Below are 18,418 nucleotides of genomic sequence, written 5' to 3' on the forward strand. Positions count from 1 at the left end.
GAGAGGGCAGAACTTGGTGCCACAGTCATGATCCTGCTCTCTCCCAACTATGAATGTCTGAACAGGGATACAATGCTACTATAATGGGTGTACCCTTGGACAGTGTCACATGTGTGGAAATAAATGTGATTTGGGGTTTAAAAAATCGTGCTTCAGTGCTGACAGTTCATCTTTGAGGTCACCTGCTTTCATGACCAAATTGTAGTGCAAAGAGGCTCCCATAAGGACTTAAATTTAACTGTCATTTATTCTAGGGCAAACTCAAAAGGTTTCATTTTATTTTTTAGCAAATTCTATCATGTAAATGTTAACATAAAAACATCTGTACATTTGCCATGATACACTCAAAAGTGAAACAAATAAGATATAAATACAGATATGGATGTAACATGACAAAAGCGCCCAAAAAAAGGAGAAAGAAAATAACCAACCCAAAAATAGAAATTAAATACATGCGCGTGAACACTGTGCCAACAAACTCTTTTCTGATGGCTGACTGTTTTGAGTGGCTTTATAAGCCCATCCTTCCCATTTAAAACATTATTACTGTTAGCAAAATCCTGCTGCATTCTACAAACATTTCTCTGTTGTCCTTTAATATGAACTATTACACTTGATAAATAAAGGGTCTGGGAGGGTGGTAGAAAGAAGATTTATATGACAACGTTGCAAGTTACATTACTTATACAGGTTATTGAGAAGCTACTAGGAAGCGATAGAAAAGGTCTTGTGTTGTACTGTAATCCAGGCAAGCACACATAGTGTACCTTTTAAAAGGAAGCCACATGCCTCAGTCGATGCAGGACTATATAAGAGACCTACAGTACTTCAGATGGTGTGAAAGGGGTTGCATTGATTTGTTTGCTCATGCCCTGGGACGCTGGCGCCCCACTGGCAGCATGTACATCTCCATCGAACCCAACCCAACAGCAGGCAGGGTTGTTCTGTGCGGATTCTCAGATATGAAGGTCTGGGAAGAGGAGGGAAATGGGTGCGGGGCAAGGGAAGGGGGGGTGAGAAGATGGGGAAGAATACAAAGAAAAAGAAACCTCTTTCTTTCAAAAGGTCTGAAAAGTTAAAGCCCTGCGTAAGGAGGCAGCAAGTAAAAAGGCAGCTGCAGACATTTGGACAGTGCTGAGAAAAGGTAGGAGCCCTCCGTAATCTGGCAGCTAAGCGCCAACATCATGCAGATTTGTCTTCACCAGCATGTATGGATTGGTAGCCAAAGGGTTCTTGTGCCTGGAAGAAAACACCCACCCCACCCTCAACTGTATAGCTTTAAAAAAGCAGATTGGTGCAGATTGGGTACTACCTAGCCCTTTGAGTACTACCCTAATGAAACAGAGTCATATCTGAAATACTAAGAGAGAAGGGAAACAATTTGCTATGTACAGTAGACACAAAACAAGATTATAAATAAAATCAGATTGTGTGGTTGTTGGGAGGTGGGGTGACAAACTCCTGGAGTACTCAAAGGTTGGGTGGGGAGGTGGCAACAGAAAAAGTGTCACACTAAGGAGCATTGGTTGACAAACGAAAGCAGTATTTTATTAAGAAAGGAAGGCCTGGTTATCTGAGTTGCAGCTCCTACAAAAGCCAATCGAGGTTTGGAAAGTACAAATTTCATACTGAGGATTGAAGCAGCAGCAGTAGTAGCACATTTCACATATCTTTTCTAAGAGATAGGTTGTCAGTTCCTTTGACAGTGAGTGTTGATACCTAACCAGTTCAGAGATATTACAGTGCATTCACGCTCAGTGCATACTAACAGATTTCATAAAGCTAGATAAAATTTTTACAGAAGGAATTCAATCCCCAGCGAATACTGTAACAGAACAGAGTTCCGTTTTTTAAAATAAAATAAAATAAAAAAAACACCATGAAAAACAGAGTAGGAATGAGTTTTGTCAAGTAAGTAGAACCTCCTCTGGAGTAAGAAGTCAAGACTATATCACAGCATATAGCTTTGCTTTCTTTTTTTTCTCACTTTGAAAAAATGTTTCTCAGCATGTGCTAAAAATAATAATCAGATAATTGAAACATCTACACAGAAGCGGGTCTTAAATGGGTTATAGTAGGGTAAGTGCATCTGCCCTATATAAACAGCACCATTGCAAGTTTGCTGAGATCTCCCAGGGAATTTCCATGACCGGTGTCACTCAGATGATGGTACTATACAATTTGTTTGTGTTGGTATTTCCCCCCCCCGTAATAATTTTAAAAAGTGAGTTGAGGGGCCTAGTTTCCTTTCCTTTTTTTTAAAAGAATGTAGGGCTTTCTCCCAAAAAAACCCAAGTGAGGCCATTCTAAATTTTAACCTCATCTCTGAAACAAGGACACATTCCTGAAATTAGAGGAACAGGAGGAACTAGTCAAATGTTTGACCGATACAAGCACAACCTAATAAAAAACCCAAGGTCTGAATCCAAGAAGTCATACTCAAGGTAGATCCACTGAAATCAATTCACATGATGAACTTAAGCCCATTGATTTCAACAAGTCTACTGTAAGTATGACCCCCTAAACGTCAGTGGATAACTGCAGTGTGTTTAACCATGGTGTGTTCTATCGCCTTTTTAATTTTTTTTAATGAAGAAGACTGCAACCCAGGCCTTGCTTCCTTTACATTCAGTAACAATAATATCCTACCATAGAAAGCTTTTAAAAGGACTAAAAATACTGATTGCAATAAATATCTGCATGGCCTCCATCAGCGGGTGGAGCGTGCTGATGAGGGGAGGGTCTCTGAGAGGCACAGCTGATGGCTTCTATGTCTACAGGCATGTCCAAAGATCTCCATTAACTGTGCGTGGAAACATCTGAAGATGAGCTGCTGTTGCTGTTGGTGGTCTGGGCTCTCTTTATGTACAAGTTGAGGAGCTTCATCTGAAAGAAAGGAGACACAGTAACACCCACTCCTCTTCATTAATTTGCTTCCAGTTCAGAATGGGTCTTTCACAGTGCAGTCCTATGTGTGTCAGCCTGGAAGTAAGTCCCACTGAGTTCAATGTGACTCATGGATCCCTGACTTTAGTGTAGGCACCCAATGGTTGTAATTTTCACCAAATTTTCTGTTTTACAATTTCAGATAAACATTTTACAAACTTTAAAATATCCACTGACTTCCCTGCTTCTCTTTCCATGGTTCATTTTACATATCATACATCCCTGCATATTTTACTATAACCGTTCAAATCAATTTTCCACTTTTACATACATCAAAAATTGTTTACTCTGTTGAATTTATCTTAATGCTGGCAGCGTTTTCAGCTGTTTACAGTTATTTTCCATATATTCAATAAATGTTTTCCAATCTTCTTTAAACGTATGTTCTTCTTGCTCTTATTCTATATGTTAAATCTGCAAATTGTGTATATTCTGTCAATTTAAGTTGCCAATCCTCTTTAGTTGGGACCTGGCTCACTTTCCATTTGGGGCTAACGAAACACGGGCTGCAGTTGTTGCATACATAAATAACCTTTTCTGACACCTGGGAATTTCAGTTTGGGTTATCCCCAACAAAAAGGACTCTGGGTTTTTTTTTTGGTAAAGTAATTTTAAATATTTTTTCAATTCATTATAAATCATTTCCCAATACCCCTTTACCTTTTTACATGTCCACCACAAGTGGAAGAACGTTCTCTTCACTTCTTTACACTTCCAACACTTATCTGATTCTGTCTTAAAAATCTTAGCCAACCTACTCAGAGTTAAGTACCATCTATGAATCATTTTCAAATTGTTCTCTTTCAATGAATAGCAGTTCATTGAAAGGTGACTGAGGATTTTTTTTTACTGTCGTATGGCTTTATTGTCAATGATTTTACTTTCGTTTTTTATGATGCATAGCAAATTTATTTTATGAGGCAACTAATAAAAAATAGAAGAAAATGGCTGGTCCCTGCGCAAAAAGAATACATGAACACAAGTCAGACATCAGAAAGCAGTGGAGGAACATATCAACTTGCCAGGCCCATTATGTCCCTTTGCCATTTTGTGTGTGCCACAACTATTGATTTCTCCCAAACGCTGCTGTGGCTGAGCAAGGCCATTTTATATTATAGGGGACTCTTTTCCGGGCTAACATGTATGGCAGATGCTCCTCCATCTTGAACTAGCCAAAATACACTATTGAAAGGCCAGTAACCAACTACATATATAAGTGGGCTGTTCCTGAATGCTTGTGAAGCCAGCAAAATGCTTGGGAACAACTGCTCCTGATTTTGCCTACTGACTGTGCTTAAAGTTACAGGAACTGCATGTGTTTCAAAATCAAGAGGCCGCACGTACCTTACTCCCAGTGAGCTGTGCAAGGTGAGGCTTCAGTTCTTCACCAATAACAGAATAGATTGCCACGAGGCAAAATACACTGGCTTTGCGAACACTGCTTTCTGTGTTGTCATAGCCCTAGATGGAAACAGCGGAGGGAGTCATGAGAATCGAAAGGTTTCTTCACAAGTTCTCTCTTCCTTCAGGGTTAGGAGCTAGTGGAGTGGGTTTGTAGTACACTTTCAAATGAGAACAATTAAAATATGCAGGGACACAGAGAAACCTAGTCCCAACACGATGATTATTATTATTATTATTATTATTTTAAAAAAGATAATTTTCAAGATAGCCTGCAAAAGAAAATCATAAAGCAAATATAAAACAGATCAAACAAGTATTGTTACAAGATTTCTCCAACCTGGAAGGGGGGTTCCCCTTCTCTCCTCCCTTCCCTTGAAAACTGGTGTGCCCAAAAACCTGACAGAATAAATAGGAAAAGTGACATATGGCTTCAGGAACTACATAAGCTCTCCACAGACAGCAGATTACCAGCCTGGCTCACAGGAAATAACTGGTAGGCCCAGCACCCAAGAATCCCCCGGCATGGAAGGTTGGGCTCATACTGTGGGTTTATTAGCCAAGGACTGGGCAGCGGTCTGCTTCTCTCTAGTACCAGTTAACCCTTCCTTAACCCACCGAAATGCAGGTTATTCAACTTCAGGAAGCAGCCTTTTTGGTAACGAATTCCCAGAAGGCTGAGTCATACTTGCCTGGGACAGGGAAGGTGTTCCTATATTTGCATTTGTAAAAGGAACATCAACTTTGTACAGAGAAGAAGGTTAACCTTAAAAGAACACCAAAAACGAATTCTGACCAATAAATTGATTATAAGTTATAATACGCTAAAAATGTTTTTTTGTAAAAGAAAAAATGCAGTGATATAGAACAGTGCACTGAAAAATTAAAAAATAAGGCCACTCAGTGAAACCTGCAACAAAATCTTGCAGTGCATTACTCTACCCAGTCACCCATGTCCTTTTCCAGGACACTCAATTCAATTCCTGCTCCCCACTGTTTTTCATCCCATGCTCCATCCAGACATTCGTATTCTGTGGCCCCTGAGCCTGCTCAATCCTCACTTGTCTTTATTTGGGGTGGGTGGGTGGGTGTGCGCGCAAGAGAGACAGATTGCTTCCTTAGGTTTCCCCCTTTAACTCCCCCTCCCAGCTTCCTTATTTTTCTACGTTTTCTTTATACTTCATAGCATTCCTTCTTATAATAATCCCTGGTGACTAGTGCTGGCTGGATTACAATCAAAATAAGTCCCCCAAGAAGCAAGAGAGGTATTTGCATGCTTCAGGTGGGTGCTGTATGAAATGCAGTTTTGCGAGTGCTTTGTTTCCTATAAGACAGTGCCTGTAACATCACTAGTGCCAAAGAACACACCGCCTCCCTCATAATAGGCACACCGTTTGGGGAACACTACATTTTAGCCTTTAAAAAACTTTTACTCCTATTGAAGCGATGTGCTTTTTCACTGCATCACTCACACTGCTCAACAACAAAAAGCATCAAGCATTGGCAAGAGCTCAGCCGCTTCAAAAAGCCATTGCTTTTTAAAGATTCGTGATTTTTTATTTAGTTTTTTCGAAGGCAGGTCAATACCAATAGAGGAAACAGCTGTGGGGGATTTAAAAATTGTGGTCTCAACAGAAGCAAAACATTGCAGAATGATGCCTGGATCGCACACAGCAACTGAGTCACAGCTGTGAAATTATTGCACTAAAATCAGCTTCTGGAAAGGCCCTGGCAGACGGACAGAGCTTTTGGTCTTCTTGTGCCCTTGGCTCAGAGTGACCTCTGCTGGGAGAAGGCTACAACTATCTTCAGACCATATTCCCACCCCTTCTCCTGTTGCCAGACACTAAAGGGGAATGGTATTTATGAAGCAAGACTAAGGCAAGAATCCTCATCAAATGAGGCAGAAGTATAAAAATACCAGTGTTATTTCTCATTTCCAGAGCAGGTGTCCAATTACGGTTAAATTCCTGGGCCCTGTTTCCAGGCTGCAAATCAACGTTTTGCTCCCTGATTTAGGACAGATTCAGATGACCCACTTGGTAGGCACTTAGAATCCTATTGCCCGGCAACTGAAACTACGCAAGAAGGTGGTCATCTGTAGCCATCAACCATTTGGTTAATATTGGCCTTTTAAGATTCTCTCTCCATCTGAGTCAATGTAGCGTTGTAGCCAGAAAATGACGAACTGGCCTCAATTGAAGAAAAGGGCAGGCCACATCATGCTAAACAAGGGTGAAGTTCATTATAAATTAACTTTTTTATAATTATACATTTGACTTCATCTTGACAAGGTAATAATTTGCTTGACTTATACAGCTCCATGCCTTCTTTGAGCTATTTTTAAAACAGTTTTTATTCCATGAACTGTGTGAATATGATGAAACAGTATTTTTAAAATGACTGAGGAGAAACAACTCGAGTCACATTGTAAAAGATGCGACACAATCCAATGACTCTCCCAGGCACTGGGTTTCACCTCGCCTTCTAACACAGGTCTTGCAGAGAGAAGCAGCTTCTGAAACACTCAAGAGAGTTTTCTTTCTGCTTCATTCTGCTGCCAAAAGGGTCTTTTGGCTTTGCTACAACTCTTGAAGTTCTTAAACACTGGGCTTTAGCCCTCCGCAGAACTGAACATGGTTATATGCAATAGCCAGGCATTATATGGCCAGATCTCACTGGAAGTGACACCAACTGTATGGCTTTAAATCTCTGGTCATATCTTAATGAGCAACACCAAAAGTTCATTGATTTTTCTCTCAGAGCAAAAGACACAACAGACTCTAGAGGAAGAATTCCAAGTGGGGGCAGCTCTCACCCTAACCAACACGACCCTCCAGACAAAAACAAGTAGACAACCTGGGGAACAAATACAGATGGGGAAGTTCACTCAAATGCACCACCTAACTTAACTGCATCTTTGAAACCTTAATGAACTCAAAAAAAAGGAGATTCAGTCCAATGAAAAGGCTGTTTCAGGCTGCTGGGAGGTTATCATGGCTCTGATGAGAACTGGAATCCAACAACATATGGAGGCACCCCTTCAGCTGGACTGAAGGCTTCATCTCAGGAGTTACGGGGAAACAGATAAGGCCAACTGAATGAATGAACACTTCAGGGCTAAACTGTATATTACACATAAATGTGTACGTATAACAAAGACCCAAAGGGTGCCTGTTTTTTTAAAAAATAAAAGCAGCCTCAGAAGTTGCAGTGTGAAAGGAGTGGTGGGGAGCAGGAGATACTTAAACTTCTCATTCACTGGCCAGTTTTCAAAGTTGTCCCTCCTGTGGTTTTGATTTTTTTAAAAATCACCTTCACAGCACATATTTGCATTTTAACAGTTCAATTTGCCTCTTAGGACACAACGGGAAATGAACTGTAACCTCCCCAAGACACCAGCGCCTTTGTTTTGCAAACCGTGGTGTAGTAAATCACTCATGAGAACTTGGGAGCTCAGAAAGTGTGACCAACATTTACAAGAAGGCAAAACTTGCCAGTTTCAGTGTACTGATAGGTGAGCGGGGAGAACACACAGTCCCATTTTCACAACTGTCTGATACCAGGAATGAGGGCAGTTGTGTCTGTGATACACATCAAAATATTGATTCAACCGGGGTGGGGGGGAGAGCCAGTAGAGCATTTTAAAGCAGCACTCCGCTTTCATGATGGTTATGTGCCATCTGAGGGCACAAAGGTATGGAAGAACATTGCCGCAATAATCTTTCAAGCAGAGAGTCAGCTGCGCAGAGGGAGGAAGAACCTCTGTTTCTGAATACGCCTTGACATCATGTGTGCCATACAACAACCGGGGATGCTGAATGAGTCAGCTGGAACTCTGCCAGAGTTCCCTGCTTATAACGTGGTTCTTGTCCACCTCAAACACATGGCTGCGCCTCTGACCTTGTACAAGAGAAAAACGTGTCTAGTATCTTTCAGAGGAAAGAGAACCCATAAAACGTAGCTGCCAACTTCGCCATGCTATTGGAGGCTTGGGTCAAGAGAATACAATTCACTTTGGCTGATATATTCTTATTATACTCATAAAAAACCAAAACCCAAACCATAAATATGGTACTAATCTGAATTGTTCAGGAACCAAATCACAAGAGAACCTTAAAATGGCCAAACAAAAAAACCAAAAACATTTGCAGGCCAGACCCTATAAGTTTCTCTAGCTAAATAACTCCAAATCATGGGCAAAACCAGAAAAAGTCCTCCAACTGATTTTTACTTTTTATTTCTTATTCCTTAAAAAAACAAACCAGCCAGGTTGCCCTGAGGTAAGGAGAAACAAAATCATGAGAGCTGCCTGACCTATAGCTCCCAATGGCGGTTCCAGCTTACTGGCCCCTCCCTCAACCAACTGCCATCTCAGGCTACTGGCTGTGGGAGGGTGGGAGAGAGCAGATGAAAGAGCCTATCTTCAAATAACCTGAGAAAGCGCCAGGAAATGATCAGGCGGGAGCATATATTTAGACATCAAACTATCCTGTGAGATGCGTGAAAGGCAACTACTGCAAACGAACTTTTTTTGAACCATAGCAACCTTGTGTATTCTTAGTGTTTAAATTATCTTTATGGTACACTGCATGGATAAGTGATTCATATCACAGCCAATAAAATAAGTTTCTTCCAGTTTTCAGAAACTTTAAGCAGGGCTTATCCAGTAGATCGTAAAGGAGAGGGAGAGAGTTCAACAGGTGCTCTCCTAAGATATACAGGACCCAGACTGTATAGGAGTTGCCAATGCGATGCCTTCCAGGTACTGTGGACTACAATTCCCATCATCCCTGACCATCTGCCACGCTGACTGGGGCTGATGGGCCACACCATCCCTAAAAAGACTAATGGAAGAAAACATAGTTCAAGAACATACAGTCAGATGGTCACAAAACTAAACCAGGGAGGTGCTATATATCCGAGTGAGGGTTTGGGGGCAAGTTGGGACATTCAGAACAGGTGTGGGGAACTATGAATCCCATTGTACCTAGTAGCCATTGACTGTACTTGCTGGGGTTGATGGGAGTTGTAGTTCAGCAACATCTGGAGGCAACACACCTGCCTTAGATCCATACGCCCTCACCCTCTAGCACACACCCCCACCGCCCCACTGACTCTACTCATAGCACAAAATCCACCCAAAGGAAGCAACTGCTAAGGAAGCCCGCTTCAATCAGCAAGAGTTACACCTGGCTCAGGAAAGGCTCACGGAGAAGGCATAATACTCAGCAGAGAACTGAATTTTAAAGCCGCAGCAGTGCTAAAAGACAAAAGAGGCAGATTCATTTTTGCCAAAGGGATACTGGAAGGCAGAACTAAACTGACAGCTCCGTATATACTCCAAACTCAAAACAACAGGATAGAAAACAAACCTGAAGAAAGAGACAATGCATGTGCTTTTATAAACGAAGGAATCGTTTATAAAAATTATACATATATAATATATAATGAGTGGCTCTTACTACCTGCCAGAAGTCAGAAGAAATGTTAAATAATACTTGGTTTGTGCGGACTGAATGCATTCGTTCAGGGTAGCATACCTGCAACAGGCCAGGGATGATGTCTTGAAGAAGTTGATGCAAAGACTCCTTTGAGATCCTCTCAATGACTTTAGTTTGCATTTTAATAGCGGCCAGATTGATTGGATAGTCAGCTGTCTGAATGATGGGGCACAGCACTTTGATGCACTGCTCAGGGTGGATGGAGCTGGCCAGAGTGGAAGCGGCTTCCTCAGCAGCTCTCACAACCTAGAATTTGGGGAAAGGGGGGGGGAGTGATTTACATTTTACAGATTAGTACTGCACAGAAAACCCATACATTGCCATATCTAAAACTCAGCATGACCCAGCAGTCCTCTAGAACTAGGTTATTGTACTGATGTTAGAGACTGCGTTTTGAATCTACACGCATAGTAGATTGGTGATAAGTCACAAAATGCTGTTTTCTGTATTGCCCCAACTGCAATAAAACATGTCTCTCTTGTATCGGTCTCTACAGCCACAGCAGGTGTTGTAACTCTTGAATGGTTTGAGTTTACTCCTGATGACACTCTTGCCTTGTCTCTTGAGACAGACAGATGCCAACAATGGTAGCCATGGCAGGACCTTCCCAATTTTTTATTTTAATGCTTATGAAATGTGCCAGAAGAAACAAACACTGCAGGATAATGTATAGCTGAAGGTAGCATTAAGAAGAAAGGTGGACCTCACAGCTTTCTGAAGCCACTGACTTATCTTAGGTTTGTATACTCTGTATTTTGGGGCTTGAAGACAGCCCCAGATATGCTCTGTGTAATGAATTGAAAGTATTTGTTATGTGACTGTTTGAAGAAAAGCAAATTAAGTTTAGGTATCTTTATGAGACAAAATGATTTGTTTGATCCATCCTCTTCACATCTGAAGCAAATTTATTAGGCTGTATGATAAAAAGAACCAATTATGGTTTCAGATATACACTAATTTGTTCAATATTATATTTTCCTCAAGTTAAGACACCAGACCTTTTAGTACCAGTGTGTTTTCCTGCACTGTCACACTGTAACATGGTTAATATAATTCTAAGACTGTATATACATTTATTCTGTACGTGTACATTTCACTGTATGACAACTAAGATTATTTGCCACAAATAGGACAAAATAATATGCAGGTTTAATGACTGTACATGCATTTTTTTGCTTAAGAAAGTGCAGACTGTTTGGTATATGTTTAAGATTTCGCAAAAACACACGTTAAAAATATTTAAATATTTGGGTAATTCAGGTATCTATAAATACCCATTCCTGTAAGTATGACTTGTACATTCATCAGAAACAATGGCACCCGTAATTTTTACAACTGACAAAACTGAAATATTTGACTTGCTTTTTACTTTTAAAAAGGGCAACTATTTTAGCAAATTCCACCAGTTCAACTTGAAGGTGAAAATCCATAATTCCATAGGAAAAAGGAATTGGAGGACTGATTTTCACCCACAAAAGGTACAACTAAGCTAAACATACATACTGAGCACTTCAGTACTGAGTCTATATCTACCTTTCTTTGCACTTTCCACAACTGTAATGAATACAACCACCCACAAGATATGCCTGCACACATCTGAACACATACATTGATTTCTGGAGCGGGATGCATGTCTATACTTATTGATAGCTCAAAAGTTGGTGCTTTATATATTCACAAACGCACACAAGTGGCAATGAGAACATAAGAGTTTGAAGCAATTTAAGCACTATACATAATTTTGATACTCTGTGATGCAATTGTACAAAAGTGTTTTAGACAAAAAGGGGGGGAAATGGCGGAGAAAGCTTTGGGAGATGGCAAGCTTTTCCACTCACTTGTGGAGGTGATTCGGGGAAGAAGAAGGGGGAAAAAAAAAAACCAACAAGGGCACAGAGTCAAGGTGAATCAAAAAGAATGTGTGCTTGGGAGATGCCTGCCAATAAAGGCACTCCTTCAGAACAAAATGTTTTGTCCAGCTGCTTTATCTGGAAATCAGTTTACAACTGCTGTTAAATGCTGTTACAAAAAAATGAGTGTCATGTGGAGACTCTGGTTCCAAGAAAGTGTAGTACAGACATGCTGATTTATTAAACGGATTAAATATTTTCTGGTCCTCCTTTTTAAGACAGTCTTTACACATTTTGTTCCCATGTTGCTTGCTTAACCGGATAATGCCACCTTGTGCTTCAAGCTATAATCCTGCACGGGTTACATGGCTGTCTCCTGTAGCCTGGTTTGCCTATTACTCCCATTTTGCGGCCAAGAATCCTATTCCCACCCCACCCCCATTTCTCTATAAAATGCCTCAGATGTTACTTTAAAGTAACCCTACAGTACACAGTTGTACTCAGAGTTGACCCCCTGCTATTAATCCCCATTAATTTCAATGAGTCTACCCTGAGTAGTATTAGCATTAACCACCACCCATTCTATTTTAATACTTTTCCTTGGCATTTAGGTTCCTGTCTACTACAATTCGTTTTATGTAGAACAGGCACAGAAATATCTGTCAGCCTTTGAAGTTAAGCTTTGACCATTAAGAGGGCTGAGATGAGTCTCTTGCCAACAAGCCCTAGACAACAGAGCTTCTCCAGCAGCAACAAAACAGCCACCTCACCTCTTTGTGAGAATCTTTATGTGCTTCCAGAGTCTTCATGATAGTTAGTTCAGCATAGTTCTTAAACCTTGCAGGCTGGTTTCTCAAGATTTCTCGCAACACCCTCAGTGCCAAGGCTCTTATTGAATGCTAAATCAAAAGAAGAAGCACATGTTGGAGAAGAGATCATTTAGTTTTTCAAAATGACTAGCATAAAGTGTGTATTGCTAGGACTGGCACAGTTTCTATTTTGGGGAGAAATCTTTTAGACCAAGAAAAGGGGAGCATTAGGGTTATGAGGCACTTGCTTAGCAATGAGGATCCCTCAAAACCACACATCATGGGTCTCAACTCATTTGCAAAATTCAGTTATATATCTGAGAACTAGGTAAATGCTACCTAACAGTGAGCAATTTATATGCAGAATTATTATATTCTGCTTCTGTGTCTGTTAACCCCCCAAAATTTAAAACATTTGAACAAAACACAAAAGAATTATAATCCATAACACTGGGTGGGTGGGGAATAACTTGACTTTTCATGTACCTTTTAGTTTCTGAGCTGTCACCATGCTCTTAAATGTATTGACTCAAGTATAAGAGGCAGATTCTGTTTTAAAATGAAGGCTGGGATTTTCTAGATTCTATATTCTGTGGGTCACTTTATCTCAGCTACCCAATGTTGAGAATCTCAAGAAGAGATATGCAAAGTTCTGATCCTGTATGTTTCTTAAATGCATGTTAATACCAAAAATAAAATCCAACACTTTGCCTACTGAAATTCAGTTAAGATAAGTTTGTACTCCTCTTGTCTCACTGCATTCAGAAGAGCTACAACTATTGTTAAGCATAGCAAACCCAAGTACTGTTCTATTTTATATTGCAATAAATCTATCCAGCATTTCTATCACAGTTCTTGTCATTCGGTGTACTTCCACCCCAGCCTTGCCACTTACTGATGTTACAAACAAGAATACTAGGAACAACTGCTCAAGTTATATAACTGTTGAGTTATGCTTTTGGATGACGGCCATTCCAAACAGTGCCTACGGTTTCAACAGAGGAGCACTGAGCTTAACTTGCTCCTGGCTGAACTTTTTCAGTACATCCTGATGCTTTGAGTATTCACCTGCTCAGTTCACAGGCTAGAACATGACTCATACCCTGAATAAATCTTCTGACGCATCTATGACAACAATAACTGGTAGACACTAATAGCAAACAATAACTGGCATGCAACAGACTGCTGCTTTCAGAATAATAGTTTGATGGCATTTCAAACAGGTAAAACCATGGGCACTACTTCAGATACTTCATATCAACTGAGTAAACGTTCGGTGGTGAAGTGCTAGTGTTTCAGTTTTTATTTTGTGGTGGTAGGCCAGGGGGTGGGGGAGATGGAAACCAGCTGGCATAATATTGAATGCTGCCAGTTATTTGCCTGTGAAATGTAAGCCAAGGGCCTTTGTAAGTTCAGACCATATCCTCAAGTGCAACAAACTAAAGTCTGGCTACCTTTGGTTTACCTAGTTGCTGTATTATACTGCTGTCAAGGCAAGCTGGGTGACACCACTACATTTTGCTCAACAACTAAGAAATGATTCCATTGATTGCTTTGGTACAGTGCTCAGAAACCCAAAGGCGATTGGTAAGATGTGATGACCAAACTGAAAATTTCAGAGGCTGGAATGTCCACTTCCTCTCATAAAACAAGAAAATAGAATGAAGGATAATGAAGTTTCTATTATTCTATTTGTTTCATCATCTCATTCTTGCAAACTGACCTGGTGGCTTTGCTGAAGGGCAGGATAGAAATCTTTTAAACAAATGAAGTTATGGCAGTAGCAATTGTGTTCACCCAAAGGGCAACAACACCACCACCAACAACAACAACAACAAATGTTATTTATATCCCGCCCTCCCCAGCCGAAGCCGGGCTCAGGGCGGCTAACAACAATAAAACAGTACAACAGTACAACAAGTACAACAATGATCACACGGTGCTTTTAAAAGGCATGGATATTCCTTAGTGCTAGCATTCATAACAATCCATGTTCATACTGATCTGTCCCTATTCTCTCAGCTTCCTATCTAGTTGTGTGGGCAGCTCCAGGTCTGAGGAAGCCCTGGGTAAAATGCCCTCTGGTGGGATCGCCTCCTCCAAAAGGCTTACTTGGCAGCAGGGGTGGCAACCAGAAAGGTGCACAGCAATGCTGGGGGCTGCCATTTTGATTTCACATCTTGCCCCAGAATGAGGCTACTTTGAAGGCATTACAGGAAATTTAAACAGCAGCGAGACTCAACTGTCCAGTGCTGCTCAGAACACATGGATAATTTCTTTTAAAGGGGGTGGGGGGGTGGAAACCAGATTTGGACCATTTTTTTAAAGCAGTCTGAGGTATTCTGGAGAAGCCCGTCCAAAGCAGCTAGTTCCAGTTTCTTTGAATTCCTGGGAAACATTAATGACAGCAAACCACCATAGTATTGCCACTCCATCTAAACAATAGCCACATATAAAGGGAAAGCATCACCCTTTGTCACCATTTGCTGTAGAAAATGTGTGTCACCTGAAAGATCCCTAAAAGATACTGGATCCTATGTTGATAGCTTACATCTTTGTCTCCAAGCGTTTCCAGCAATAACAGCAAAATGGTCTTGAAATGCTCCTCCCAAACTCCCAGGTTGTCTTCCCTTGTAATCTTCAGTAGCTCAAAAAGGGCCCCTTTCCGTTCTTCTACCCGCTCATTGTGGTTGGATAACTCTTTTAAAAGATCAGCTACCAAATCAGAATGATCAATGGGCACTGAGAAGGGAAAAGGAAAAGCACAATGAGGACAAATCAGAACCTACTTCTGCAAATGGTTGAGGATGAGACAGATTCACATTGTTTCTTCACAGCGTCTATAAATATGATTTATCTCTCATCTTTTGGCTACAATACACGTTGATCTATAACATTAACATACTTAGGGAGCAATTCAGTGTTGCGGTTGCAAATGTTCTTCTGTCAGTGCAAACCATTCTGCTAGCCTGATAGAATAATCTCCCCTCTCCTTCCACTTTGAGCTGTTCTGGGGGTTCATCAAGTCAGACCATTGGTCCATCCATCTTTGCACTGCCTACAATGGCCATAAGAGGCTGTTCATGGTTTCAGGCAGGAGTCTCTCCCAGCCCTACCTGAAGATGTGAGGGGTTGGCTCCACAATGTTCTGCATGCAAAGCTTGTGCTCTATTACTGAGCTATGGCCCTGACTCAAACACACACACACAGACTGCTGTAGGCTCCAGCCTCCAGGTACAGTCTCCAGGCTCATGATCCCGACTATTTAAGGATGCATTGTCTTCCCCTCAAGTTCATGTGCTGAAGCTAAAACACAGAGATGGAATACTGGTCTACTACCAGGGGCTGTCAGAAAATGTGAAATGGCTCTAATAACAATGACATTCCTGTCATTCCCACCCCATCAGCCTTATCCTGTCAAAGTGATGAGGGGGAAAGACCGTAAATGTTAAAGCAAACACTAAGTTTACCCAATGAACATATTCATATTATAGTTTTAAAGACTAGGATTTCCCAATTAATAGTTTCATATTTCATAATATTCACTGTCTTTGCATATTCTAGCAGAGATGAGCTAAGAGGTGATGGAAACTGAACTCAAGAAGCAAGTTCCAGTACATTTCATCACCAATTAAATAGGAATATTCATATTTTAAAGCAAGAATGGGGATCGTCCAGGAATTTAGAAAACAAAAACAAACCGTCCCGAAGCTGATCAATATCATCATCAAACACCGCCTCTTTAAGGGCACTCTTGTCATAGGCGCTGATAGTATCCGAGTGTGGGTAAGGGTTATATTCCCGGGCTCGGGGTCCTGAAAATGCACGCGGGGGCTGGGTGTTGAGTAGGGAAGTTTTGTTATCAAGAGCCATCCTTCCCCCTTCCACAACATCACTGCCTCCACGCACATCAGTGGCTGGTGAGGCTAAGCAGCCATCTCGAGAAACCTGTGGGAACAGGGAGAACAAGGGCAATTAAGGCTACCAAGACTTACATTAGATGCAGTTACTAAGATCGCAAAGAGAACAAAAGCTGCAAGATTTGACTCCTGAAGTTCAATGCTAAGAAAGGGCATTGGATTATCAAAGTCAAACGGCATGAAAATATTTTCCCTGACGCTGGTCTGTGACCGTATTAATAATAAATTCAAAATTCAAACTATTCAAAATCACGACATTTTGCTAACCATTTTCATCAACATCATCCTTTCATCTCCCCAGAAGCCTACTTACAATGTCACTGTCCTTCTTTCCATCACGCTTGATTGGTTCATTTAGATCTTCTTGGCTGCGGAAACTAAACTTTTCAATTGCTTCTGTGACTCCACGAAGGGAACTGTAAATTTCATCAGAATTTAAGTTCTCTGTGTCGTAATCCAACATGCTGAAGATCAAACACATATGGAATGTTAAAAACAAAGAGTGGTTTTCTTGATTTTGATCTATAATATAGCCCACTTGGGGACACATTATTTGAAATTCAGCTTCAAAACTTATGCTAACTTTCACAAGGCATGAACTCAGGACCCCAAAACAGGGATTCAGAGGTTGGCTGTGGATGGTATAAACCTGGCAAACATAAACTAAGTATTGACTGTGATACTACATTTATATGGCGAACATGAATACTCAACCAGCCCTTTCAGTGAAACAATTTCACTGTATATTAGAAATAATTAAAAGTAATAATTTCAGCCAAAATTTAAACAGCATTATCTCATACTACCATCAACCAAAAGGCACATCAAAATCAATTATTTCCATATGAAGTTCGAGCATTCTAGCATATGTAGTCAATCCTAGTTCAAAATAAATGAAGTATGGTAAATGGTTAGTAATAAAAATGCACATCGGTGATAATGGAAACTGAAAAGTTTATGGCACCATGGACAATGTATGAAATACACAAACCTAGTTTTTGGGCTTTTAATTGTGCTTTCCAAGAAACCAAAGTCAAATTATCTAAATTAACATAAATTGATTATATCCAGAGGAAAGCTAGTTTAACCTAAATTTTAAGCTGGCTTAAGTCTATTACTACCATAACTGGAGTATCAGATATGAAACAGCTTCCCTTTGGCCCAACTGGATAATTGATCATCTTTGGATCATCCAGATCTGTCACAGTTAGCCCAGTGTGATCACTGATGCCAATGCAGTTTGCGTCAATATAATACTTGGAATGGATTTATGCAAGAAATGTGGGGAGCTATCAGCAAAGCCCTGCTTTTCTCTAATGCTCACTGGGAACTTTGGCCCCAAATACCAGAGTATATGTGACTGAATATTACCAGGGACACCAGCAGACCACCATTCCATATAAAAACCCTGTAACTATGAATATCATTTGAAAGCAGGGCACACTGGTGGTTGCAATCTTACATTGCAAAGCAAGGCAAGGGAAATGACCTTCCTGCAATCCTGTTGGTGTGAACTAAGTCATCATTTTGTTTAGCATGCCATTTAAACCTTGTCTCATGGCTTGTCTCACTTCATACAAGCCGTGATCTGTAACCAGATCATGTTCTTGGGCTTTTAGTTCACGGTTTGTCTGGAGTGCCCGAAACAACCAGTCCAGGTTCAGATGACACACTAAGCCAAACCATGGATTAGCTCACAGTAGTTGGACCAGGCACAGTGACCACTATGCTGTCCTCTTCGTGTTGTGTGTGAACCAGCTATGTACAATGACTCTTGGGCTGGAGACTATTCATTGCTAAAATGAAAGGAATGAGAACTGAATCCCATCGTTTCCAAACAGGGGTGAAAGATGGCAATTTTCTCTCTGCACTGGTATGCTTCAACTTAGGAAAGATATAGAGCCAAACTAGACATGATGGGGAAAACATTCATGGGTGTGCGCTGTTCACATATAAAGCAGAGTGTACATGTATTCATTTTTTACAAC

General features: G+C 40.7%; 1 protein-coding gene across 36 annotated transcripts in view; it reads right to left on the reverse strand.

Annotated features, from left to right (window-relative positions):
• Nucleotides 1-228: 228 nt before the first annotated feature.
• Nucleotides 229-18,418, reverse strand: part of CLASP1 (cytoplasmic linker associated protein 1) — a 161,712-nt gene continuing 143,522 nt past the window's right edge. For all 36 annotated transcript variants that reach the window (XM_053403302.1, XM_053403281.1, XM_053403285.1 and 33 more), the window contains 7 exons: nucleotides 16,744-16,894; nucleotides 16,212-16,458; nucleotides 15,062-15,252; nucleotides 12,472-12,600; nucleotides 9,891-10,097; nucleotides 4,291-4,407; nucleotides 229-2,886 (listed from right to left, as the gene is read on the reverse strand). In XM_053403302.1, coding sequence (XP_053259277.1) covers nucleotides 2,800-2,886; nucleotides 4,291-4,407; nucleotides 9,891-10,097; nucleotides 12,472-12,600; nucleotides 15,062-15,252; nucleotides 16,212-16,458; nucleotides 16,744-16,894 — 1,129 coding nt within the window. In that variant the 3' untranslated portion in view covers nucleotides 229-2,799. The remainder of the gene's footprint in view (nucleotides 2,887-4,290; nucleotides 4,408-9,890; nucleotides 10,098-12,471; nucleotides 12,601-15,061; nucleotides 15,253-16,211; nucleotides 16,459-16,743; nucleotides 16,895-18,418) is intronic.

Source organism: Podarcis raffonei, chromosome 1 (genome assembly GCF_027172205.1).
Source record: "Podarcis raffonei isolate rPodRaf1 chromosome 1, rPodRaf1.pri, whole genome shotgun sequence".
Classification (NCBI taxonomy): domain Eukaryota; kingdom Metazoa; phylum Chordata; class Lepidosauria; order Squamata; family Lacertidae; genus Podarcis; species Podarcis raffonei.